Source organism: Aethalodelphis obliquidens, unplaced genomic scaffold, assembly GCF_003676395.1.
Source record: "Aethalodelphis obliquidens isolate GAN/ISIS:26980383/991018 unplaced genomic scaffold, ASM367639v1 scaffold39, whole genome shotgun sequence".
In the NCBI taxonomy this organism is placed as follows: domain Eukaryota; kingdom Metazoa; phylum Chordata; class Mammalia; order Artiodactyla; family Delphinidae; genus Aethalodelphis; species Aethalodelphis obliquidens.
The window spans coordinates 8,201,805-8,227,963 of NW_020837983.1; the positions used below are offsets into that span (position 1 = coordinate 8,201,805).

General features: G+C 45.9%; 1 protein-coding gene across 3 annotated transcripts in view; it reads left to right on the forward strand.

Moving 5' to 3' along the window:
* MATN2 (matrilin 2) overlaps positions 1-26,159 on the forward strand; it is a 155,251-nt gene that overhangs the window by 13,172 nt on the left and 115,920 nt on the right. For all 3 annotated transcript variants that reach the window (XM_027131481.1, XM_027131480.1, XM_027131482.1), the window contains exon 2: positions 2,242-2,383. In XM_027131481.1, coding sequence (XP_026987282.1) covers positions 2,242-2,383 — 142 coding nt within the window. The remainder of the gene's footprint in view (positions 1-2,241; positions 2,384-26,159) is intronic.

Sequence of the window (26,159 nt, forward strand, 5' to 3'; positions counted from 1 at the left end):
TCAGGATGGACGTGCGCCTTCAGAGCATGTTGTATACATTTTAAAAGAAATAAACGCGGACTTTGTATTTGCTCAGATGGGAGGAAGGAGAACATCATTAAGATAATAAATCACATATAAATGACATAACACACTTAGAATGTCACATAAAATGTGATAAATACCAAGGAAACTTGACAGTAAACAGTAGGTTTAAGATCAGAGAAAGAGGGAAAATCTTTTTTCTTCCTTTTCTAGAAAGGAATCTCACAGATTAAGCTATGAATAGGGAACAGTCCAATTAGTAAAGAGTTTAATTTGTTCATAAGTGGTGGGCAGTAGTTATCTGTAATGAACTAGCAATTCTCTGGAGCTTCACCCCTTTATCAGCTGCATACCCTTGGGCAAATTATTGAACCTCTCTAGTTACTGTAAGAATTAAATGACTTAATAAATTTAAAGCACTTGACCCAGTGCCTGGCACATAGTAAGTGCTGAATAAACATCTGCTATTTTTAATAGAATTTTAATGCATAGTGAAAAGTGAGCTAGCTCAACACAGCAAGTGTGAAAAACTGTGGACTTTGAAGGTTGACAGACCTGGGTTCATCTACAGGTCAATTCCTGAAAGCAGTTTGCTGAGCAAACAGTTCACTGAATTATTGAGTATTTACTTTTTCATGTTTTAGGAAGTGGTCCCTGCCCCTGCCCTGCCCTGTTTCCACCTCTGGTGGTGAAACAGCTATGGCCTTTCATGAATTGCCTTACGGGGACTTGACTTGCAGCTAATCAAGTTTTCTCTCATCGGTGAATTGGCAAATTAGCCTCTTACCCTGGGTTTGAATCCTAACTTTGCTGCTTACTTTACCTGGGTGACCTAGGTCAAGTTACTAAACTTCTCTGGGCCTCAGTTTCCCCATCTCTAAAAAGCAGAAATAATAATTCTGATTTATGTGAGATAGGTCTGAAGATTGAATGAAATCAACTGGCTGAAATTGCCAAGCACAGGATGAGGATTTAGTAAAGACTTTACAGCAGATGATCTTCCTTAAATGTTGTTCCTCCTTAAATATTCCCTCCTCCTCACTAATCTGTATAAATTAATAAATTGCTATGACACCCACTATAATGATAGAAACTAGAAGAAAAATATGTTTAAACCTAGTCCCAGGATATTGCCTTCTCCACGAGGGTTTGCCAGGCAGAATAGGCAACATCATTCACCATGTGGAAAGTACCTTTCTCATCCCATGTGAAGCACTGAGATTGGCCATCCTGGGAAACCCTGGATCTGACCATGTCGCTTCCCTGCTCAGAATCTTTCCTCCAGAGCCTTCACACCAGCTACTCTCCAGGACCAGTACAGAAAACGGGTAAAGTCTGGTCAAGAGTGTGCTACTCTGGTTGAAACTCCCTCACCCCTGTGGATATCTGAAACTCAACTCAAGAGTCAAAATTCTTTCTGCATCCGAGAGCTTTGTGCTCAGCGTTGCGTTTGATCCTATTCTTCTCTGGTCCCCTAACGCTGTTGCTTGTTTGCTTGTCCTCGCCTCCCCATGTGTGCCAGACACTACCCTGAATGCTTTTGTTACGTGGATTAAGTCACCCAATTAACCATATTCCCACATGGCATGAGGAGGTTAAGCAGATTGCTCAAGGTCACACACAGTTAGCAAGTGTCAGAGCCAGGACACTTCAAAGCCAGGCGGTCTGGTGCCAGGGTCCAAGCCCTTAAAAACACTGCACCACGTTCCCTCTTAATAGATGTGTGTGGAAGGCAGGGAGGCTAGGAGGCTAAGTCATGCTATCTTATGCAACTGTATATGTATTCCTTGGGAAACATATATATTAATTTGTACCATCCACTATTATTAGACTAAGAAAATATTGTTACTTGGAATCCTCAGATGTAGTTTTTCCTTTTTCAAATCCAAGATATAGAATGTGACTATGAATAATTGATAATGAACTTGATTGAAAAGAAACTTCAGGGTAGAGTTTTTTCCCCCAAGTTTTCCATTCAGTCTTACAGTGACAAAAAATTCAACTATGTACGCCCTGCTTAGAGTATCCAAGAACCTACCAGTGGGTCTGAGGGTCATACACACAAATGGAATTTTCAGTACAAGTGGCCTGTCTGATCTGGGGAAAGGCGGGGGGTGAGTCTGCAGCACCTAGCATTCAGGGAGACCCAGAAACCTCGCCCCGCCCTCTTCTCCCATTGTGTTTGTCACAGCCTTGCCCCTCTTTCTCTTCTTGAAGATGGAAAAGATGCTGGTGGGCTGCTTTCTACTGATCCTTGGACAGATCCTCCTCCTACCCGCTGAGGCCAGGGAGTGGCCTCCTTCCAGGTCCATCTCCAGAGGGAGACATGCTCGGACCCACCCTCAGACGGCCCTCCTGGGTGAGTGACGGGGCTCCACCTACAGAAGTAGGAAGAGGTGGTCGAGGGTGGACCTCCAGACCAGGGGATGGGTGTCCGTCGGGGCAGCTCTCCCAGCCCTGGGTCCCGTGTTGGGCGTGCTGGGGGAGAGGGCATCTCATTGGCAACGAGTGCATCCTGAGTTGAGAATGTGGCTGTACACGGGTTTTCAAATGAAATTAAACCTCTTCTATTGCAAAGCTTTTCAGTTAATCCGAAGCTCATGACTTGTCTCCAATAAGCAACGGCACTGAGTTTTTATCTGAAAAAGCCCTGGTTGGACTTACCTGGACAAGGGTGTTCTGAGAATTTTTTATTGGATTTGTCTGGCTAATCTGTGTTAATAATGCTTCCCTGCCTGGCAGAATGAGAAGTAGAGCAGGCGGGTTTGGGGAAGGTGGGAGCCGGCACAAGAGAGAGGTGGAATCAAGATATTAGAAATGGGGACTTCCCTGGTGGCGCAGCGGTAGAGAGTCCGCCTGCCGATGCAGGGGACATGGGTTCGTGCCCCGGTCCGGGAGGATCCCACATGCCGCGGAGCGGCAGGGCCCGTGAGCCATGGCCGCTGAGCCTGCACGTCTGGAGCCTGTGCTCCACAACGGAAGAGGCCACAACAGTGAGAGGCCCGCGTACCGAAAAAAAAAAAAAAAAAAAGATACTAGAAATGGAAAATGTTAGAGGTCTGTTAGGCTCACCCAGTGAACGTGTTTTCTTCAGGTGAATTCTTTTCTTTCTCCAAGAGGAAGGAAAGGTCCTGAAAACACACAGAATATAGATGTATGGGCCTGGTTCTAAACATGGGCTCTGGAAAGCCTAGGATGTGGGGGGTTAACAGGAAGGCTGGCCAGTGGAAGGATGGCGGGTTTTGGCATAGACCTGAGTTCATAGACCTGGCTCTGGTACTGACCAAGTGTGTACACTCAGGCAACATGACCTCTCCGAGGTTCAGTCTCCTCATCCGTAAAATGGGAATGTTAATGCTGATCTTGGAATATTTTTGTGAGGAGAAAGCAAGATAATTAATATATGTAAATTATAGTCATGCAGTGAATGAAAGCTTTACCACAACCATCATTCCATGAAGTTGTTCTCCAAAACTGTGTTTTATATTTGTACCCCCTAAAATCTCACCCCCTGTGAAGGCCACTGAGAAAACTGCCCAGTGCCTGGCCGCCTCAGCATCCGAAATGACAGAGACCAGAGGAGCCAAAAGCTCTGTTTTGAGAGGTCAGAATCTTTACGGTGTTAACCTAAACAATGACTCCATGATGCTGGGCCCTCCATGTCTTTAGTCTCTTGAGAATCTGTTTCCATAGTGACATAAACATAGGACTTCTGCAAATGTGGAAAGGACTGGGAGATATTTAGTACGCTGATTAAAGGGTTGTTTTTTTGTTTTTTTTTTTTGCGGTACGCGGGCCTCTCACTGTTGTGGCCTCTCCCGTTGCAGAGCACAGGCTCTGGACGCGCAGGCTCAGCGGTCATGGCTCACGGGCCCAGCCGCTCCACGGCATGTGGGATCTTCCTGGACCGGGGCACAAACCCGTGTCCCCTGCATTGGCAGGCGGACTCTCAACCACTGTGCCACCAGGGAAGCCCTAAAGGGTTTTTTTAAAAACAAATTTCAAGATGGTAAACATATACCATCATATGATAAACATATCTATCTATCTGTCATCTATCTATGTATCTATCTATCATCTATCTATCTATGTATCTATCATCTATCTATCTATCTATCTATCATCTATCTATCTAGAAAGACAGAGGTGGTGGAGATGTGTAGGCGTGTGTGTGGGAGAGAGAGAGAGAGCGAGAGAGAGAACTGGAAACGCCTGATTCCTAGATCAGCAGCAGCGATTACACAGTTGGGTTTCTGATGGGGATGCTTTCGGAATGAGCCTCTACACTCTTAGCCAGAAAAGCATACTCCTCTTGGTGTCAAATATCTCTGCCCCCATGCCGTCCCCACCCCCTGCCTCTCTCTCTCTCTCTCTCTTCTCTCCCCACCTCTGACACATACTTCGGAGGTAAAAGATCCTGTTTTGCTAAGGGCATCCATCCCACGTCCAGTATCCCCCCCTCCCCTTTTCTCATTTTGTAGGAGAATGTGTCAGGGACAAAGAGGGGGATGGGATGTGGCACATCTCTGCCCGCCAGGGGATGGCGTGGCCGCTCCCTGACATGCTGGAGGGCTGCTTGACTTGGGAACATGGTGAGTGAGTGAGAATAGTGAAACCAAAGGCCAACACCGCAACTCTGGCCTGGATCCTCTAGCGCCATCTGCTTTTGGTCTACCTTTGACAGCGAACAGAGATGGAGAAGCTATGCTTGTTGTGGTCCTTGCCCTGGTCACTTTTTTTGTGGCAGATCATTTTGGCTGTATTTGTGATATCCACTGCATGGTGTATTTCCCCAGTTACTTGCTTGCATGGGGTGTCTCTGAAAGTTTAACAGAGTAGAAGCAGAATTGTTTCTTAGGTTAATTTTTCGTTTGAATTTTCTGATTTTTAAAAAAATATTTATATTTATGTCTAAATTCAAGTCAGAGGCCCAGTAACAACTTGAGCCAGTTAAAAAAAAAATAATGCAGATATTTATCTGCCCTCCTGTGAATGTTTGCACGTTGCTCGGGCGGTAGCCTGTGATGTGTGGGCTTCCCTTCTACTTCATTCATTCATCTGGACTTTCTGCTTTGTGCCAGACATGAGGGGGTTAAAGAACAACCACCATCAGGAAGCACTTGTGCAGTGGGGGGAGACAGACATGTAAAAAGGTCATTAATTTGGTGGAGTCGGTGTGCAATGGTAGAGGCATAGCTAAGTTAACAGCTCTACTCTGCCTGCTGTAGGCTCAGTATAAGAAGGTGGTCTCAGGACCCTTGTACACTCAAAAATTATTGAGGATACCAAAGAGCTTTTATTTTTGTGGGTTAAGTCTACTGAGGTTTACTGGATCAGAAATTGAAATGGAGAACTTTAAAAACTATTAATTAGGGGCTTCCCTGGTGGCGCAGTGGTTGAGAGTCCGCCTGCCGATGCAGGGGACACGGGTTCGTGCCCCGGTCTGGGAAGATCCCACATGCCGCAGAGCGGCTGGGCCCCGTTGAGCCATGGCCGCTGAGCCTGCGCGTCCGGAGCCTGTGCTCCGCAACGGGAGAGGCCACAACAGTGAGAGGCCCGCGTACCACAAAAAAAAACCCCAAAAAAACCCCTATAAATTAATTAATTTTAAAATAACAATAATAAACCCATAACCTAACCATAATGTAAGTAAAAATATTTGTATAATAATATTTTCTAAATAAAAAAATTGTGAGAAGAATGGCAGGATTTTACATTTTTGCAAATCTGTTCAGTGTCTGGCTTAATTAAAGACAGCTGGATTCTCATTTCTCATCCATTCAGTCTGTCATGAAATATTGTTTTGGTTGGGTTACATGAAGAAACTATGGCCTCACACAGACATGTAGTCAGAAAAAGAAGACGTTTTTTAATAGCCTTTTCACGTGATTATGGATATTCTCTGATAGGACCCCAAAACTTGACAAAAGGTAGTTCCTTAAAGGTTAACTGCAATGTGGAATCTAAAACCACATCAATAAACATTTCGAACGGTGTTCACACATAAGAGAGAGGATAAAAGGCAAACATTAGTACTGTTACAAAAATAGTTTTGATCTTATGGACCCTGTGAAGGGGGTCCCCAAACCACACTTTGTAAATGGCTGGTTTCGGGAAACATTCCTAGGGAAAGTTGAGGCCACGTGGAGCTGGGAGATGAGCTGGCAGGAGAGGGGTGAGGATGGAGCACGGAGGCGGGACCTGGTGAAGCCATCGGGGCACCCTGTCTGTCAGGCAGGTAGTCTGAGCTGGGGACAAGCTCAGAGGAGTTGGGAACCAGCTCACTTAAGATCTCAGGGGCTCCGACGAAAAGTCTGGGCTTCATGCTGCAGGGGTGGGAGCCCCTGGAGGACTCTCAGCTGACAACAGTGGCGATCACTGCTGACTCCTTTTCTACCCCCTACTGTGCCATCTGGACTGCCTAAGCCTTCCAGGGCTGGGGCAAAGGGCAGGGAGAGCCTGCAGTCCCAGGACACCAGGAAAACCAGTGAGCACATTCTCCAACTCAAAGTCCCTTCAAGGCAACTATGCCAGCTGGTGGAGTTGGAGCCGCAGGGTGTGCTGTACACAGAGCCTAAGCTCATGGAAACCTTCAGGTTCTTCCCTCTGCACCCATCCTGCATCAGTGGCACCCGTCCCCTCCCAGACTCTTCCCTAAGGTCCCCTCAAGGTGGTGCTAACTGGAAGTCCTGTTGCTTCCCATCCTTAACTGCTGCCTGCTTTGCTTGTGCACATTTTTCTCTTTACTATATCACAGTCATATGGGGGTGGACCTGTCGCCAGGGCAACCAGTGGGGGCATATCAGCCTTTTTGGAAACCTTCACCCTCCTTGCCCAAACTCCCACTGTACTGGTGACTCCCCTCACTCCTGGAATGAGAGCACACACTCAAACTGTCTGCGCTTCAGCCCACTGGCCCCCCTGTTTCATCTGTCTTTTACCAAGTCTTGTTGACATGTGCTTTCTTTTCTAAATTTACCAGCCTATCTCATTTTATTTCTACTTCCTCTCCCTATAATAGATTCCCCTTTTGGATCAATAGCACTCACGAAGAATTCATGTTTTTTTTTTTAATATTAAAAAAATTAAATTTGAAAGGAGGGTGACCCCATAGTGTGTTCAAGGGATGGTGGGAGCTGACACTCCCTCCCCCCACACACTCTGCTAGGAAAAATTCCAGAGGTGTGCGAGGGCGGAGGTCACAGGATTTAGTGAAATTTCTGCATAGCAGTTAATTTACTACTTAAAAATAAAGCTAATAAAGCTAATCTAAGAACTCACTGTATACAGCCCCAAATTCTGTTCCTTGGAAACCACAGTACATTAGGAGGCATTTATTTTCAGTTCTGCATACATCTCTAGTGAAACCTGACATCAAAACATGGGTAAAAATGCAAAAATGTGTTTTGTATGAGGAGCTGAAACCGCCTAAGTTAGCAATGTGGCTGAAGGAGTTGGCTGGCATGAGCGTTAAGAATGTCCTGCTCTGGATTGCCAATGGAGGTTTTCGCCTAGGTTGATAATTATTAACATTTTCAAGCATTGGCTGACAGCAAATGAATTTCCACATCCTGAAACAATCCCCCTAATTGACATTTGTTGGCACCCTCCGTGAAGGAGGAAGAGCAGATGCCGGAAGCCCTCTGAGCTTCTGGTTTCTGGAAGGACAGACCCATTGAGGCCACCGGTCTTACATGCCCTGAAGCCACTTGGTCATGGATGCAACTTTTGTCTCCTTCCCTGAGCTTTCCAGGGCTTTGTTCACCCTCTTCCTTCTACCTGGAGTATCTTTCCTTGGCCAAGGCTTATTATCAGCCAGGGCCAGGCCAAATGCCACCTTCTCCCGCTGCCAGCCAGGCAGGACCCTCCCATCCCGGGATGGGCCACATGCACTGCAGGTCCTCTACCAAGGTGTCAACGCTCTTTGCCTTATTCTGAGGGGTAATAACGGCACATACCCGAGGATTCCTATTCTGGTTATTTTTGTACTTGCCTTGTTTTTAGTACCGGCTTGTACACCCTTGAAGAAAGGGACTGTTTTTCATGTCTCATGACACCTCTGGAGGTACTGAGCCCCTGTTGTGAGCAGGGACAAGCTAGCTCACTTGATCTGTAAAAAAAACAAAAACAAAAACAAACCACTGCAAGGTGGTTATTGGTTTATCTCATTTTCAGACGAGGAAGCCAAGGCAAAGAGAAGTAAAGCGATCTGGCAAACTTGTTAAGGCTTCTGAAAACCTAGAATGAAAAGGTGACCTCCCACCCCTGCCCCCGCCCCTCGCCCCAGGAGAGGATGCGTGACTCAGGAGATGTGTGTTTGAGCAAAGAAAAAGGCACCTCACACTCGAGCTGCCTCCCCGACCAGGAGTTTTGAGAAGAACAGGAAATACCCATCAGTATTTGGAGCTGCGGCTGCTCCTAAGGGAAACACCGGGGTCGCCGACCTCGAGCCCCTGCTTTGGCCCCGCCCACGGCGAAAGCTCCGCGCGTGTGTTGGACCCCTGAGAGGATGAGGCGTACAGGTGGCTGATTTCATCCTCTTGTGCATGGTTTCAGCCTCTTAGCAAGTGACCCGGGGCAAGCCGCTTTTCCTCTGAGGTGGCTGAAGTCAGGGATCCTTCAGGTCTCGTCTGGGGCGTGGTGACATCACCGATTCCCGCCTTCCAGTTGTCCCTTCTCTGGTTCCCGTAGTGAACCCTCCCCTCCGCCCCCCATGCAATCTTTGGCTTTCTTTTCCTCTCTGCAGGTGAGAGGGAGAAGCTTTGAGACAGAGAGAGTGGGGCAACAGAATCAGGCAGGAGGCGGCGGCGGAGGGGCGGGGTGGGGTGGGGGGTAAGGATCAGGAAACTGAACAGTGGTTCCCAAACTTCACTGTGTGTCAGAAGCTCCTGAAGGGCTCACTGCACTCAGACCACTGGTTCCCATGCCTGGAGTGTTTGATTCAGTAAGTCTGGGTTGGGGCCTGAGAAACTGCATTTCTGGAGACCTCAGTTTGAGAACCTTCGCAGAAGAGAAATCTGGGAGGTGGGGTGGGGATGGGCAGGAGGAAAAGGTCTTAGGAAGAGGTGCTGTGGGGTACGAGCCAAATGCAGGATGAAAAACATTTGCTTAGAAAATTGCAGCTGGAGGGTATAAGCAAACGGTAAGCCAGGTCAATCAACCCTTTCTGGGGCTTTAAAAATAAGCTGCTAACATTTTTCTACCTAAGGGGAGTTAGCAAAGGGGGGGGGGGGACTCAAGCCTCTTACAGCGCAGTGATTAACACATATCTAAAGAATCCAGTGGCTGGCGTGTGTCTTTATCATTAGAACTGATTATAAAAATGAAGGTTGATGCGTAGAGCTTATTGAATTGTTTTAACTATAGCAAAGGCTTTTTATATTTATTTATTTTTGGCTGCGTTGTGTCTTCGTTGCTGCACACGGGCTTTTTCTAGTTGTGACGAGCTGGGGCTACTCTTCGTTGCGGTGCGCGGGCTTCTCATTGCGGTGGCTTCTCTTGTTGCGGAGCACGGCGCGCGGGCTTCAGTAGTTGTAGCTCACGGGTTTAGTTGCTCTGCGTCATGTGGGATCTTCCCAGGCCAGGGATCGAACCCGTGTCCCCTGCAGTGACAGGCAGATTCTTAACCACTGTGCCACTAGGGAAGTCCTGTAGCAAAGGCTTTTCAAAAAATAACCCCTTTTGGGCTTCCCTGGTAGCACAGTGGTTGAGGGTCCGCCTGCCGATTCAGGGGACACGGATTCGTGCCCCAGTCCGGGAGGATCCCACATGCCGCGGAGCGGCTGGGCCCGTGAGCCATGGCCGCTGAGCCTGCACGTCCGGAGCCTGTGCTCCGCAACGGGAGGGGCCGCAGCAGTGAGAGGCCCGCGTACCGCAAAACAATAAATAAATAAAATAAACCCTTTGAAGTAAAATCACCCCCCTCCCTTTTATCAGTCCCCCTCTATGCATCCTATGTAATACGGTCGGGATGGAATTATGGACCTGATGGAGGGACTGTCATGGCTGCTGCTCAGCCCAGATGCAGAAAGTACATCTCATCTCATCCCTCCCTGCATGTGCTCTCTGTTTTAGCTATAAACTAACGTCTCTGTTATCATTCAATTTTTAGAAACTGTAGGAAGTGAATTCTTCATTCCAGTCTTGTGATTAATACTGGGAAAACTCCAAAAAGCATTAGTATCTGACTTCTAACAAGCCACAGAGTTAAAAGCTTTCCTACCCAATGAATGTATAACTTGATTCTTTTTTCTTTTACAGATTCTCTCTCTCACCTTCTCTTCTCTAGTAAACTCTTTATCCCCTTCCTTTTCCATAACTTTCCATTATCGCTTCCTCTCCATTCACTCCCTCCTTCGGTTCCAGGATGTTTGATCCTCAGCTTGCTCATGTGTTTGGCACCTGCAGTGTGTATATGTGGGGGGATGGGGTGGAGGACGTCCCCTCGGTGGGTGACATAGCCACCGTTCTTTTCTCCTCTTTGATGGCTGCTGTTCTTGGGGGGCGAGGCATACAGCCTTACCCCTCTGGAGCCAATTGTGTCCCAGGTTTCCCCACCTGATGATAATAATGATAACAATGGTAACGATGGCTGCCTGTTTTGGGGAAACATCTACTATGTGCCAGGCACTGTGCTAGGCAGTTCACCCTTCCCTTCATGATATTATTATCCCCATTTTACAGATGAAGAAACTGAGGCTTAGAGAGGTTAAATGTTTTGCACAAGGTCGTGCAACCACTGAGCAGCAGAGGCGGGGTTGGAGAAGCCAACATAACATTTCCTCTGCTCAAACCCTTTCTGGCAATCCTACCTCCTCTGTTTCATCCAGGCGAATTGGACTCATCTTTTGGGTCTATGTGGAAGCAGCCCTAATCTTCTAGGTTGGGGTACCCCACATCACATCCCCGCAGCATGCCCATCTGTCCCAGCCCAGTACTTGTCAGCCTTGGTAGTGATTGATTGCTGGCGTTGATGTCTGTGTTGTATTGGCGATGCTAGTAACATGCCAGGTACATGACAGACACTCAGTAAATTCCTAGAGAAGGAGAAAATGAACCAACAAATGGGCAAAGAGGAAAAGTCTCTAAAGCCAGGGCATGCAGAAAAGAGTTAAAAGACCTGAGGATGTTTAGTTTGAAAAAAAAAGTGAAGATGAAGGGCTCTCTGAAGGCTGTGTTACGGCAGAGTTTAGACTTGTTAAGACCTTAAAGAGGAGATGCGGATCCAAATACCTGTGCTTTTTTTTAAATAAATAAATTTATTTATTTATTTTTGGCTGTTTTGGGTCTTCGTTGCTGCGCACAGGCTTTTTCTAGTTGCAGCGAGCGGGGGCTACTCTTCGTTGTGGTGCGCAAGCTTCTCATTGCTGTGGCTTCTCCTGTTGTGGAGCACGGGCTATAGGCATGCAAGCTTCAGTAGTTGTGGCTCATGGGCTCTAGAGCGCAGCCTCAGTAGTTGTGACATACAGGCTTGGTTGCTCTGTGGCATGTGGAATCTTCCCGGACCGGGGCTCGAACCCGTGTCCCCTGCATTGGCAGGCAGATTCTTAACCACTGAGCCACGAGGGAAGTCCCAATACCTGTGCTTTTAAGGAGACAGATTTTTCTTCCATATGAAACTTTGTAGCCCCTGGATTAGCCCCGGAAATGAACTGGCTCCTCAGGCTTCAGGGATATTGAAGGCCTTGTGTGCAGGGGGTTAAATAAGGCTCTCATCTGCAAACCATCACATTCCAGGATGCTGGGGAGGTGCTTGGAGAATTAGGAAATGAACTCAAAGATAAGGACTTTCTCCTCTATTAAAAAAAAAAAAAAGCTAAATATTTGATTTCCAAGAAAAATCTGCCTTAGGAGTCTTTGAAATAACATTTTTTAAACAAGGGAGAAACTGCGAAATTTTTAGTGATGGCAACATATAATTTGTTGAATACCTGGGTTTCACTTCTGGCAATGTTCACCGAATGAGTGAAAGAATGATTACAGGTATATTGCCTTAGCTTTTTTGGTTAATTTACGTAGAGCTTGCAGTCAACAGAAGTCACTAAACTTTTATTACAGGTGGCTTAGTATCATATAGCACAGCGGTCCCCAACCTTTTTGGCACCGGGGACCAGTTTTGTGGAAGACAGTTTTTCCACTGACGGGGGTGGGGGATGGTTCAGGCGGTAATGTGAGTGATGGGGAGCGGTGGGGAGCGGTGGGGGCAACGGGGAGCAGCAGATGAAGCTTTGCTCGCTCGCCCACTGGCTGCTCACCTCCTGCTGTGTGGCCCAGTTCCTAACAGGCCGTGGACTGGTACCAGGGGTTGGGGACCCCTGATATACCAAACTATTTTTTTTAAACTTAAGTGGAATACTTAAAATTCTTTGTATTAAATTTTATCTTCTTCATTTAGGTTCATTATTCTCAACTCATTTATTTTTCCTCCTTAACTTAGCAAGTTTGAATCATTTGCAAATTTGATGAAATGTTTTCTGTATCTTTCTCCAAGTCCCCACTGAAAATATTAAAAGATATTTTATATTCTTTTGAAATGATTATAAAGAATAATTATCTTTACTTTAAAAATTCATGTCTAAATATTTCATGTCTATTAGATACTGAAAATATTGATACAAGGAGAGTTAGTTCAAACGTTGCCTGAATAATCAATCCATAAACATTTCATGTATTCTTGAGAGGAAATATCATGGAGACTTGAGTTGTATATTAGTTTATTAGGGCTGCCATAACAAAGTGGCACAGACTGGGTGGCTTAAACAACAGAAATTTATTTTCCCGTGATTCTGGAGGCCAGAAGTCCCAGGTCAAGGTGCCAGCTGACTGGATTCTTGGTGATGTTGTCGAACGCAAGTGTGTGTGCCAGAGACACAGTGAGGCCAAACACCAAAACGTCATAGTCTGGAGCAGAGGAAGGTTTATGGCAGAGCCGAGCAAGGAGAACGGGTAGCTCATGCCCAGAAAAATCCCTGAACTCCCTGAAGGGTTTCAGCAAAGCATTTTTAAAGGCCAGGTGAGCAGGTGAGGAGGGGTGTCCCAGAGCATGTGATCAGCTCGTTCACACTTCCCTTATTTGTTGATGGTGAGGTAGCAGGGTGGTCAACATTATCAATCCTTAGGTGCCAGAAGGTCTGGGGGCTACTTGATTATCAAGTAGTTAAGTTTTTCTGTTTGGGTGGTGGTTTTTAGTGTCTGAAAAGCTCAGGAAATATGCATGAGATACTATTATCTGGGTACTTCAGAGAGGAGCTAGAGCAGAGGATATGGGGAGGGGTCTGTCCCAGGAAGGCCCCATAGGGTCCTGCAGTTACAGTGAGGCCTCTCATCTGGGCTTGCAGATGGCCACCCGCATCCTGTGTCCTCACATGGGCTTCCCTCTGTATCTGTCTGCGTCCACATTTCCTCTTCTTATAAGGACGCCAGTCATATTGGATTAGAGCCCACCCTAATGATCTCTTTTAATCTTTATCACCTCTTTAAAGACCTTATCTCCAAATACAGTCACGTTCTGAGGTAGTAGGCTTCATCTTATGAATTTTGGGGACACAGTTCAGCCCGTAACAAGCTGCTTTGCTTCCTGCTTTCCCAGTTTGTGGAGGACAGTCTGTCTTCTCTGACATGTTCCTAAGTAGCCTCTTTTTCCTTTCTGTTCCCTTTATCTTCCCTTTCAGGGTGGTATAACTGTTACTGACGTACTCCAGGGAAGCATGTTCAAAGACTTCAGTGGTGTGGTACTTATTAATTTACCACATTTCTGAGTCTTTAAAGCAGATTGGACAAGCCCAGGGGGTTGGGCAACCAATGTCCTTGGGCTGCAGATGGGAAACCAGTGCAGTCTAGCCAGGATGTGAAACCAAGTCCGGGTAAGATCTTTCAAAAGCCAGGAATTAAAACCACTAGCTCAGACAAGCTTCCTTTCAGTATATCCAGAGGAGGCTGATTTATAGGGAAAGATGAAAGGAGAAAGGAGGGCAGTGTGTATATTTTGGCGGTTCACAGGATGGTGGGGCTGAGAAAGGAGGAGGAGGGAGAAGTTATCATAAGCCCGCAGGCAGTCAGTGAGTGAGAACATCGAAGAGGAAGCTGGACGGCCAGATGTACAAAGAGCTGGTGCAGGGGAAGGGGCTGGGGGAGAAACAGGAGGAACGTAAACATCTGACCGCTTGGGCTCAGAGCCAGGAGGGGCCTTTGGAAAGGCACGATGGAGTAGGTGCAGTGAGGGGCATTTGGCCATGAGAAACCCTGGGAGGATGAGCCCCTGAGGCTTTTACAGTCAAGTTGGACCATGAAGTAAACTGCAGAGGAATCCTGTCCAAGCGGCTCAGGTCTGGCCAAGCCTGTGAGAGGCTGCTTTCCATCTCCAGCTCTTAATTCCCCAGGCCTGACACTGGGCCTTCTTCCAGTCTACTCCATCCATTCATTGAATAAATATGTTAAGAGAGTCCCCATGTTCCAGGCGCTGTGCTAAGCCTGGTGCAAGATGAAGGATCCTTATATCTTTGGGAAGCATCCCCTCCTCCCACGGTACCATTCACCCGTATGCACTGGTGCCAGTGTCTTGTGGCTGTCCTGGGTGTGATTGTCCCAGCCGCTGAAGGTAGCAGGCTCCTTGACTCCCCTCTTCCAATCAAACTTGAATTTGTCTCCAAAATGAAAAGGAATAGGTAGACCACGCATTTTACCTAGCTGTTTTTCTCTACCAAAATAGTTTAGTTCTAATACATTATGTTTCGTTTCATAATTTGCCTCCATTTTATCATTTATTCATTCATTAAAGGAACACGCGTCTTTAGGGTTTGGTACACATTCCGCAGTTTCAGGCAGCATGGGTCTTCTGGGGGGAAATTTGTATAGGATCAGTGAGAGAAGACGTCCTCAAGAGCTAGTAAAACTTACACCTAAAACCATCTAGGCTTGATGCCTTCTGTAGAGAGCATATATTTGACAACTCATTCAATTTCTTTAAGAGTCATTAGTGGGTTTAGGTTTTCTGTTTCTTCTTGAGTCTATTTAATAATTGGTATTTTCCTTAAGATGATCTGATTTGTCTGTATTTTCGAATCTGCTGACATACATTATAGTTCATAAAACTATGTTTTTGCGCGGGGCATGGTATTCTTTAACAAAGGGGGCCCAGTGTTTTGTTCCCATAGTTCACAAAGATCTGAGCAAAAATTCTGAAGGAACCCTGAGCCCTGGGGGACGGGTGTGCAGGGGATGGGGCAGACATCTTCATGGACTCTTAGGTTTCCCTGATACTACCTAGCATTTACAACAGAGCTTTACAGCTCCTAATGCTTTCCTTACCTCCCTTTCCCTCACAAAGCCCTTGAGAGGCCGATTTTATAATAATCCCCAGCTACAGATAAGAAAAAAAAACTTATCAGAGATGTTAATTTATCCATAATATTCAGATGAGCCAGAAATCACCGCTAGATCACACCATTTTAATTAGAAGAGAGTTTAGAGATCATCTCGTTGAGAGGTTTTTAACCTGGGGTCCATGGGCGTCCAAAGATCCCTTGGATAGACTTCAGTGGGTCCGTAATTTGGATGAGAAAAAAATAACATCCTTTTTCACTAACCTCTGACTGCAACTTAGCATTTCCTTCTATTATAATTGTAAACCACAGACCACAAAGTAGTAGCAGTGCCGTCTCAGCAGTAGAGACCACAGATCTGTTCATGGCACATTATCGTCGTGAGAGAGAACTCAGAATAGTGCTTTCACTTACCACTACTTCAGAATTACACTAGTTAGTAACCCATCTTTTGATCTTGTTATTTAGAGTAATTTTTTAAAGTCAGTATGTTACTATATCCACAATTCCTTTTCTTTTTAATATCTTGATGCACTGTAGTTCAAATAATTGGCCTCTTTTCTCATCCTTTGGATTTATTTATTTGTTTGTTTATTGTATTAATATATACATAAAATAAAATTAACCGTTTGAACCATGTTAAAGTATACAGGGGACACGTAGTTTTTAGAGGACAGGAGCCCACTGTGTCCCCCTTTGCCTGACAAAGTAATAAAGCTATTCTTTTCTACTTCACCTCCCGCCCCAAAAAAAGGTGTACAATTCAGTGGCATTAAGTACATTTACACTGTTGTGCAACCATCATCACTGTCTATTTCCAGGACGTTTTGAACATTTTCATCATCCCAAGTAGAAACTTTCTATGCATTAAGAAATAACTCCCCATCCCTCCCCCTCCATCCCCCAGGAATTTCCTTTCTACTTTCTGTCTCTATGTTGCCTATTCTAGATACCTCACGTAAGTGGAATGATACCATATTTGTTCTTTTGTGTCTGATTAAGGTTCAGGCATGTCGTAGCATGTATCAGAACTTCATTCTTTTATTTATTTATTTATTTTTGCGGTACGGGGGCCTCTCACTGTTGTGGCCTCTCCCGTTGCGGAGCACAGGCTCCAGACGCGCAGGCTCAGCGGCCATGGCTCACGGGCCCAGCCACTCCGCGGCATGTGGGATCTTCCCGGACCGGGGCACGAACCCGCGTCCCCTGCGTCGGCAGGCGGACTCTCGACCACTGCGCCACCAGGGAAGCCCAGGACTTCATTCTTTTTATGGCTAATATTCCATCATATGTATATACCACATTGTTTATCCATTCATCTGTTGATGGACACGGGTTGTTTCCACCTTCTGGCTGCTTAAATAACGTTGCTATGAACACTGGCGTACAAGTATCTGTTTGAGTGTCTGCTTTCAGTTTTTTTGGATATGTACCGTGGATGGAATTGCTGGGAAACATGGTAATTCTATGTTTAACTTTTCTGAAGAACTGCCAAACTGTATTCCATAGCAGCTGCACCATTTTGCATTCCCACCAATAATGCACAAGAGTTCCAATTTCTTTACATCCTCACCAACACTTGTTATTCTCCATTTTTTTTCTAAGTCCCATCCTAGTGTGTGTTGCATTTTATTCTGGACATCTAACAACTGTATTCTGAGAAGGGTTCACAGAGCTGGGCTTCACCAGACTGCCATGGAAGTCCCTCGTACGAATAAGGGTTAAGGGTGAGGGAACCAGACTCCAGAAATATTCCTTTTTGCTCAAGGTGAAGTAATTGACCAGCAGCAGGGCTTAATACCAAGTCTTCTAGGGCTCAGGGGAGCCCTTTCCCCTCCTACCACATGGGCTGCTCTCATGTAGACGTTTGCCTCAGCCAGTGGTCAGACTGAGTCAGGGCTGGAACAAAGCCATCCAACCAGCCACTGAAGCTAAGGCCAGCCCCAAACACAGACGAGACGGACATAATCCGTGTCTGCAAACCGCTGCAGTGTAAAACTGCCACACACAACCACAGTAGCTATATTTTTATTTGTTCAACAAACATGGAGTGCCTTGTGTGAGTTCAAACACCATGTTCAGTTGGAGTGTCTGGGGGGCACCCAAAGGGACATCCCTTGGAGAAGCTAAACTGATAGTTTGGTTTACATGTTAAAGTTCAGGAGGGAGAAATAACCCTGCCTATGTTTCCTTTAAATACAGAATGGTGTCCTGAACTGTCGTTTCTCGATCAGGAGCCTCTGGTTCTGCAGAGGCAGCCTAAGATGGCTTCCTTTGCCCTGACAGTCCCATGGCCCCATTTTCTTACTGACCTTCCAATCAACCATGGCTCCTGAACCTTTCCACACCTGTCACCACACTTGTCAGCTTGGTTTTACAAATAACCATAGCTAACTTTGAACAAGTGTGAGCTCTGACTTTCCACTGTGTGACCATGAGTAAGTAGCAGAACGACCCTAACCCCAGTTGTCTCATTTGTGAAATGGGGGTGATAACGGCCCCTCCCTCAGAGCGGGAATGAAGATGGGATGCGATCATGCAGATAAAGGGCTTGGCCCAGAGCCTGGCATGGACTTAGCTTTCAATAAATGCTTGTTGCTGTTATTGTCGATTTTAAAGTTTATTTTTAAAACACGATTTGTACATTGCAAAGTGGTGTTAACTCTTCTGTGCTCCCACTCTACTGTGAGATCTTTGAAACTAGGAACTAGGTCTTTTCGTCTCTGGGTATAAAGCATCTGGTGTAGCAGCCTCACAATAATTGTGTACTGAATAAATGAATGAGAGATGACATTTATTAATATTATTAGTATTGTTAATTTTTATTGATCTCTTTGAGCACCTACTGATTTAAATATAAAGTAGCAGTTTTTTTCTCTTTCACCCTTAAATCAGATATTGATCTTAGAGAAGGACGTCTAAAACATCGATTACGTGAGCATTTCAGAAAATACGTGTAATTAGCAAAACAGTTTAATACATTTTATTTTTAAAGTGTCAGAAGTTGTACCATCAGATCCATTCCTTCATACGTAGAACAAACGCATTTTTGTTGAGCAGCTACTCTATAGCAGGCTTGGCGTCAGTAGTGAAATCTCTGGGTATTAAGTAGGGTGCAATTGGAATAAGCTAACAGTGTTTTTCTTAAAAGATATTTGAATATCTTACAAGAAGTCTGGAGATCAGTGATTCCCAGTTCGTGGCAGTGGCTCAGCTCTATCTTTGAGGCCAGGGTTATTTCCAGCTGAAGCGACCTCAGCCCAGGAGATTGGCTTTCCTTTCTTAGGCTTCTGCCTTAATAATCACAGGATGGCTGCTGCAGCTCCAAACATCACATCCTTCCATGGTTATGGTCAAGGCAGGAAGAGAATAAGAGTGGAGGAAAGAGGACTTTTTTGTCCCTTCACTCACTCCTTTTATCAGAGACCAAAATCTTCAGTAGACTTTCCCTTACCCGCATAGGCCAAAACTGGATTGCGTGCCTACTCCAGCTACGTCGTCTGGAGACTGGGATAACCAAGACTGTCTTCTTCCAGTAAGGAGTTGTTCCTGGTGGGGATGGGACCTGTCCTCGCAGAGATCATGGTCACTTTCTTGCTGCTTGGGATCTTAGCAAGGAAGCAGGAAGGGGATTCGTAGAGAAATGAAGTTTAAGTAGGCAACACTAGTGTCATCCAGTCTACTGTGTTAAGCCATTTTCTTGAAGGTGGTGAGGGGACAGTCGCTGAATCCAGGGGAAGAATGTTCCAGGCTCGCCTGAAGTGTTTAGAGCAGCGATGCCAGTGCAGCGTGGCTCAGGGAAGTAACATGGGGACCTTGGTGAGTCGTTGTTAGGACTTTGGCTTTTCTCTGAGAGAGATGGGAACCGTCGGAGGGTTTTAAGCAAAGGAGTGACATGCTTTCACTTGTGTTTAAAGGACTGCTGTGGCTGCTGGATTGAGAACAGTCTGTAGAGGAACGAGGCAAAGGCCGTTTAGGAGGCTAACAACATCATCCCAGTGAGGGATGTTGGTGGAGGTGATCATCCCTGGAGTGTAATGAAGAACTAAGAATTATTTTATTTGTGGCAAGTTTCCCAAAACCTTCTTGAATAGTACCAGCTGCTGGGAATTTATGTACAGCCTGCAGAGTACCTACAGTTACAGTGAGGGAACATTAATGTGATATAAAGTCATTCAGGTTGTACCCTTCTATAGCTGTGTGTGTACATTTGTTGTTTCCTGTAGGTTAATCATCAAGAGTATGAATTTTAGATTCCTGGATTTGAATCTTGATTCTACTACTTACTAACTGTGTGACCTTGGGCAAATTACTGTAAACTCTCTGAGACTCAGTTTTCCCACCTGTTAAATGGGGATAATAGGTTGTTGTGAACGGTAAGGAGTTAGTGCATGTAGCGTTATATTGATACATAATCGTTGCTCAATCAGAATTAGCTATCATTATAGATATGGATATAACCACTTGTAAAGGTCAAGGAACATCCCTATTTAATTCATTTTACTTAAAACCATAGCATACGAGAGCTGGAAAGGAACTGAGAAATTATTTAGCCCAACCCTAGAGATCAAAGTAACATAGCCACCCTCCCCCCTCCAAAAAAAGAAGGTTATGTGGTCACTGTCACCTTGTGGGTGGAAGAATGGGAACCAGAACATGGGTCTCTGGACTTCCAGTCCATAGCAGTGCTTTCTTTGTTATGGCTATGTTGCTTCCATACAGCCCTCAACACAATACCAGGTGGAAATAATAATAATAACCAAAAAAATTATTTGACTCTTACTTTGTGCCAGGCACCATTCTAAGTACTTTACTCATATTCACTTACTTAATCTTCATAGCACCCCTCTGAGGCAGGTACAGTCACTGTCTCCCTCTTGTAAAAGAGGAAACTGAAGGTTAGAGAGAGTAAGTAACTTGCCCAGGATGGGAAATGTGTGTGGTGTCAGGGAACATGGGCGGCCCGAGAGTCAGGAGGCTGCCCCACCTTTACCCTGCATGACCTTCTCCATTTGCAGAATACAGAAATTGAATCCAGCCTTTAAAGTTCCTTTTCAGCGTTAAAATTTGCATATCCTAAGTGCTTTCTGATGATCAGGTCTGATCATTTCATCATCATGAAACTTGCTGTCTTATTAACTGCTCTTCATCTTCATGATCAGCTACAAGAAAGACTATTTGTAGAACAGCCTAGAAACCAAAGTCACCCAGGCTGTGAGGGATTCCTGCAATGTTATTTCTGGTTTCTGTAGCAACCCTGGCATTGGGCATTAAGCTTAATTGAGTCAGCGGCAGCAGCTGGAGCCCAGTGTTCGCTCGAGCACTGAGAGTGATGAGGAAACAAATCGCTGGCTGGGTAGATTTCCTTTTGTGTAATATACTGTCTCAGTGTACTTAGGGAGTGGAAACCTAAGCCAAGTTAAGTAAGGATGGAGGAAATGAAGCATTGTATCAGAGTGGGGAGAGAGAGGACAAGTTTCCAAAGGACATGGTGATGAGAACAATCTAGGTTCCTGAAGCAGTCACTGTAGAGAAGATGAGGGGATAGGCAAACAGAGGCTTCAGGGGAGGGGAGGAAAGTTGGCCCCACTTTCACAAAGCTTGGACGGACTAGGTCTTCAGGTGAGCTTTGTGAAGAGGACTGAGTACGCCTTGTATTTTTTTGTTCCAATGTATTTGGAGTTTTCATCGAGACCTTACTGTAGATGAGGGAGGCATCAAGAAGGCACATGTATTGAGGAGTTGAGGGGACCACCAGGGCCAGTGCAGAAAACAAAGCTCTCTAGGTATTTGATTTTATCTTTTTATAAATTTATTTATTTATTTATTTTTGTCTGCGTTGGTCTTCATTGCTGCGCGTGGGCTTTTTCTAGTTGTGTTGAGTGCGGGCTGCTCTTCGTTGCGGTGTGCGGGCTTCTCATTGCGGTGGCTTCTCTTGTTACAGAGCACAGGCTCTAGGCGCAGGAGCTTCAGTAGTTGCAGCACGAGGGCTCAGTAGTTGTGGCTCACAGGCTCTAGAGCGCAGGCTTAGTAGGTGCGGCGCACGGGCTTAGTTGCTCTGTGGAATGTGGGATCTTCCCAGACTAGGGATCAAACCCATGTCCCCCGCATTAGCAGGTGGATTCTTAACCACTGCATCACCAGGGAAGTCCCTCTCCAGGTTTTTTTTTTTTTAAACATGCACATTACTTTTTTTTGAAAATTAATTAATTTATTTTTTGGCTGCGTTGGGTCTTTGCTGTGTGCGGGCTTTCTCTAGTTGCAGCGAACGGGGGTTACTCTTTGTTGTGGTGCGTGGGCTTCTCATTGTGGTGGCTTCTCTTGTTGCAGAGCATGGGCTCTAGGTTCACGGGCTTCAGTAGTTGTGGCTCACGGGCTCTAGGGTGCAGGCTCAGTAGTTGTGGCACACGGGCTTAGTTGCTCTGTGGCATGTGGGATCTTCCTGGACCAGGGTTCAAACCTATGTCCCCTGCATTGGCAGGTGGATTCTTAACCACTGCACCACCAGGGAAGTCCACCTCTCTAGGTATTTTAGGCAGAAAGGGATTTCATACAGGGAATTAGGTGCTTACATAATTAATGGAAAGGGTAAAGGAGTGGAAGTTCAGGACCATCACCTAAGAACCCATTGCTGGGATCAGGATGCTGTCGTTGCCATAACTACATCTGTGAAGCTGGTGAGCAGACACTAGAACACCGAGTCTGTGTTTCTACCACCATACTTGCCAGCAGAAACAGGCTTCACCCCACTTCCTCCTTTGTGAGTGTATGTACTTGGTGTTACCTAATTCCCACCCAGGACCCTAGCTGCAAGGGAGTCATTGAAATGTGCTTCTTGTCTTTTTAACGTCTGCAGTACTGGAAGGCTCATAAAAAGAGGTGGGAGTTCATGCTGAGTGCCAACTGACATTCAATCAATAGTTATTTCCTTTGAATGTTCAATTAACTAGGGAGAGAAATAGCAGTAGAGGAGTTAGACACCCAAGAGGGATGAGTTGGAAAGGGCCAACTGCTGACCTAAGCTTTCTGCTCTACCAGCTGAAAGTCCTTCAGGTAGACTCACTCCAGGGTTAGATAACAAAGGGGCAGAAACTCAACTCCTAAAGACAAAGGAGTTGTCTTTAAATTCTCCCTGGTCGGTGCTTTGTGACCACCTAGAGGGGTGGGATTGGGAGGGGGGGGAGGGGGGGAGACGTAAGAGGGAAGAGATATGGGAACATATGTATATGTATAACTGATTCACTTTGTTATAAAGCAGAAACTAACACACCATTGTAAAGCAATTATACTCCAATAAAGATGTAAAAAAAAAAAAAAAGGAAATAATAAATTCTCCCTGGTACGTTCTCTGTAGTATATACATAGGGGACATTCATTTATACCTGAGACCACGCTGGGAGCTCCAGTGGGAGGGGCTTTGGGTTGGGCCAGGGATGGAGAAGAGTGAAGTCTGGGCTGAAGCAGGAGCCCTTAGAATGTGCCCTGAAAGAGGACGGGCACATTTATAACACTTCAGTGGCTCCCCATGGGCTCCTTAATGGAGTCCAAGCTTCTCAGTAGGAGGTACATGCAGCCCTCCCTGTCATTCCCATCCTGTCCTTTAAGATCCAGCCATAGCACCCTATCTGCATTACCCATGCACATGGCGCCCTCCTCTGTTCTGGCCTCTAGGCCTTTGCTCATGCCGACCCTTTGCCTAAAATGCCCAACCCAGCTCTGCCTGGCCAATACCTGCTCATCCTTTAATAATGGAATAATATTTTAAGACAATATAATGTGGTACCCTTCAGCTTCTTTAGGAATCTTCCCACCCATCATCCCAGGATCGTGCTCTCCTCCAGGCTCTAGTTGCACATGATTTTTATGAATCTTATGAAGCTGTCTTCTCTACAAGGTTGTCAGCGTCTCCCAGGCTGAGACTGGTTCTTGTGCTGTATCCCCAGCACCTGGCATAGAGAGGAGGGTACCACAGTGTTTGCGTAACTCAACCAAACCGAAATGATGAGAGACGCTTTTCCTTGGCTGGTACAGGTCTGTGGAAGCTTCCGCCCCTGCCTCTGTGTGTGCCTGCACCCCTCCCCTTCCAGGGAAGAGCTACAAGACTGCATCTAGCAAGGCCTCTTCCTCGTGGCCCTCACCCCTCCCCAGCCCGACCCTATTGCTATTCACAGGTCTCTGCTCTGCGCCTGACTTCCATCTGGACGCTCAGGAAGCAGATGAGGCAATTGTTCAATGTATTAAGTTAAAATGCTCGTGTGGGTGAAATGCCAGTTTGCTTTTTAAAAGCCACCTCCACTCTTTTTCACTTTGCAGAAAGGAGAGATCACCTGTTTCCCTGTACTTTCTGTACTGTCTTGTATTGGGGGATGGGGTGTGTGTGTGTGTGTGTGTGTGTGTGTGTGTGTGTGTGTGTGTGTAGATTACAATTTTTAAGATATGAGTCATTTCTCAATTGGAGGAAGGAAGAAAGCTGATGAGAAGGGTTTTGATAGAGAATACCAAACTGATTCTGTATCTATTCAGTCAGCTCAGTGAATTTTAAAACCATCGACCATTTCAGGGCTTCTTTATCCTTCTTTTCTCAATTAAGAGAAAGCCTGTTTGTAGACACACTGAGAGTAGATGTGAGGGGCATTTTTTTGTAAGTGAAGCTTTAGCAAACTGCTTTACCTTGCAAGGAAATCCAATTCATTGGAAACTTTTTTCTCCAGGGCTAAACTGCGGCAGCTTTCTCTTTGGCTCCCTTGCAAAGGAAATTGTCCAGGGTTCTGGAAACCACAGCTGTCGAACTTCATACGACGTCTCTTTGCTTTTAGCTCATGTAAGAGTTATGAGAGGAGACTGGTGTGATGTGGCATGTTTTTTCTTTCTTCTCCTTTTCTTTTCCAGTTTGCTGGCTAGTTGGTGCGTACTCCCTGAGGGCCTTAGAGAGCTGCGTTCCTAAAGGAATTTGTGAGGGTCAGCAGGGACAAAGGAAATTTGAGCTGGTGTCAACCCAGGATCCCTCAGGGCGCCACTGGCCCTTGTCTCTGGTTTATGGAGCACGATTGCTAACCAAAGATGCAGGCTCATTCACCAGAACCTTCTTTTAAATAAAAACAAAACCCCAAACAAACTCATTGTGACATTGGCAAGTATATTTTGCATAAAAACTTCCCAGTGTGGATCTCCACGAGCAGACAGAATCCATCCTGCAAGTCTCTCTCCCACCACAGCCATCTCTTTCTGCCCTGCAGGGGTTCCCCTTGGTTTTGGTTAACGTGTACACAGGTCAAATCTGACAGTAAGTTTCAGTGCTTGCCTGTGAACTTTGGTTCTGCTTGTAGGTGTTGGAAAGGAGTTAATAGAATGAAAGTTGACATTCAGACCATATCTCGGGCGTTCATGAGGGGAGCACATAAATGGTATCAACTGGCATTCAGAGCAGGTGTGTGGGGGGAGGAGATCACAGAAATCACCTCCGTCTGGATGTACATGGTTGCTTTTGTCCTCAGTAATTGGCCAAGAGGTAGAGATGTGTTTGCTCTGTACCTCTGCTGGATTCATGCCTCCCTGTTCATCAGCACAGTCTCTACTGACCTTTGTGACTGAGGGTTCAGCTGTTCTGGCTGTAAGCATATGTTATGCTTCCTGAATAGTAATTCATTTTCCCTGCCTCGTTCTGCCGCCATCTGCACGCTCGTGTCACTGCCTGCCTGGGCTGTAAGCCGCCTAAGGCCAGGCCCGGCATCCTCTGGGTGGCAACAGCCCTACAGCACCAGCACTGTACAGACAGACCTTGTTTGATTGGGTTTTGCTTTTGTTGTGCTTCGCAGATACTGTGTTTTTCACAAATTGAGGGTCTGTGGCAGCCCTGCGTCAGACAAGACCATTGGCGCCATTTTTCCAACGCATTTGCTCACTTTGTGTCTCTGTGTCACGTTTTGGTAATTCTTGCAGTATTTCAGGCTTTTTCATTGTTATTCTATCTGTTACGGTGATCTGTGATCGTTGATCTTTGATATTCTATTGCGAAAAGATTACAATTTCCTGAAGGCTCAGATGATGGCTGGCATTTTTTAGCGATAAAGTATTTTTAAATTAAGGTAAATTAAGGTACACTTTTTTAGACATAATGCTATCGCACGCTTAATAGGCTACAGTATAGTGTAAACATAACTTTTATATGCGCTGGGAAACCAGAAAGCTCGTGTGACACGCGGTATGGCGATATTTGCTCTATTGCGGTAGTCTGGGACCGAACCTGCAGTTCCTCTGAGATGTGCCTGTATTTTGCCCATAGTGCCTTTAGTTCTCTGCCTTCTATGTGCAGCCCTGAGCCAGACATCCGTGAAATGAGGATGAACGAGGCCCACTCGTGACCTCAGAGGTTTGCCTTATGGTTTGGGGGGGCTTGCAGGCCAGCAAATAAGGAATTTGTGGGATGACGTCACTGCACATTGTTACTAGTTGTGCTACTGTCATCACTGCCTGGGGGTGCAGGAGGCACTTGTGGACTCGAGTAGGTGCAGTGGGTGTGCTCGTAGGTATCAGAAAGAACTTAATAAAATGAAGGTGAAGCTCTGGGGCCAAAGGCATTGGCCCAGGACAGAGGGTGAAGAGGACTTCGCACTTGGGGGAGTGTGTCTTGAGTTGAGCTCTAACTCCTGAGTGTCATTCAAGTCTCTGCCGTTGGCCCTCCCAGATATTAACTGGGGTTTAATGTGTTAACTGGTGACTGGGAGAGTAAGTTCATAAGCCTCTCCTCTGGGACGTTTCTCTGTTCAGAGGAGACACTTCATGCTAGGTCACCTGCTGGGAAACGGAGGCTAAAAA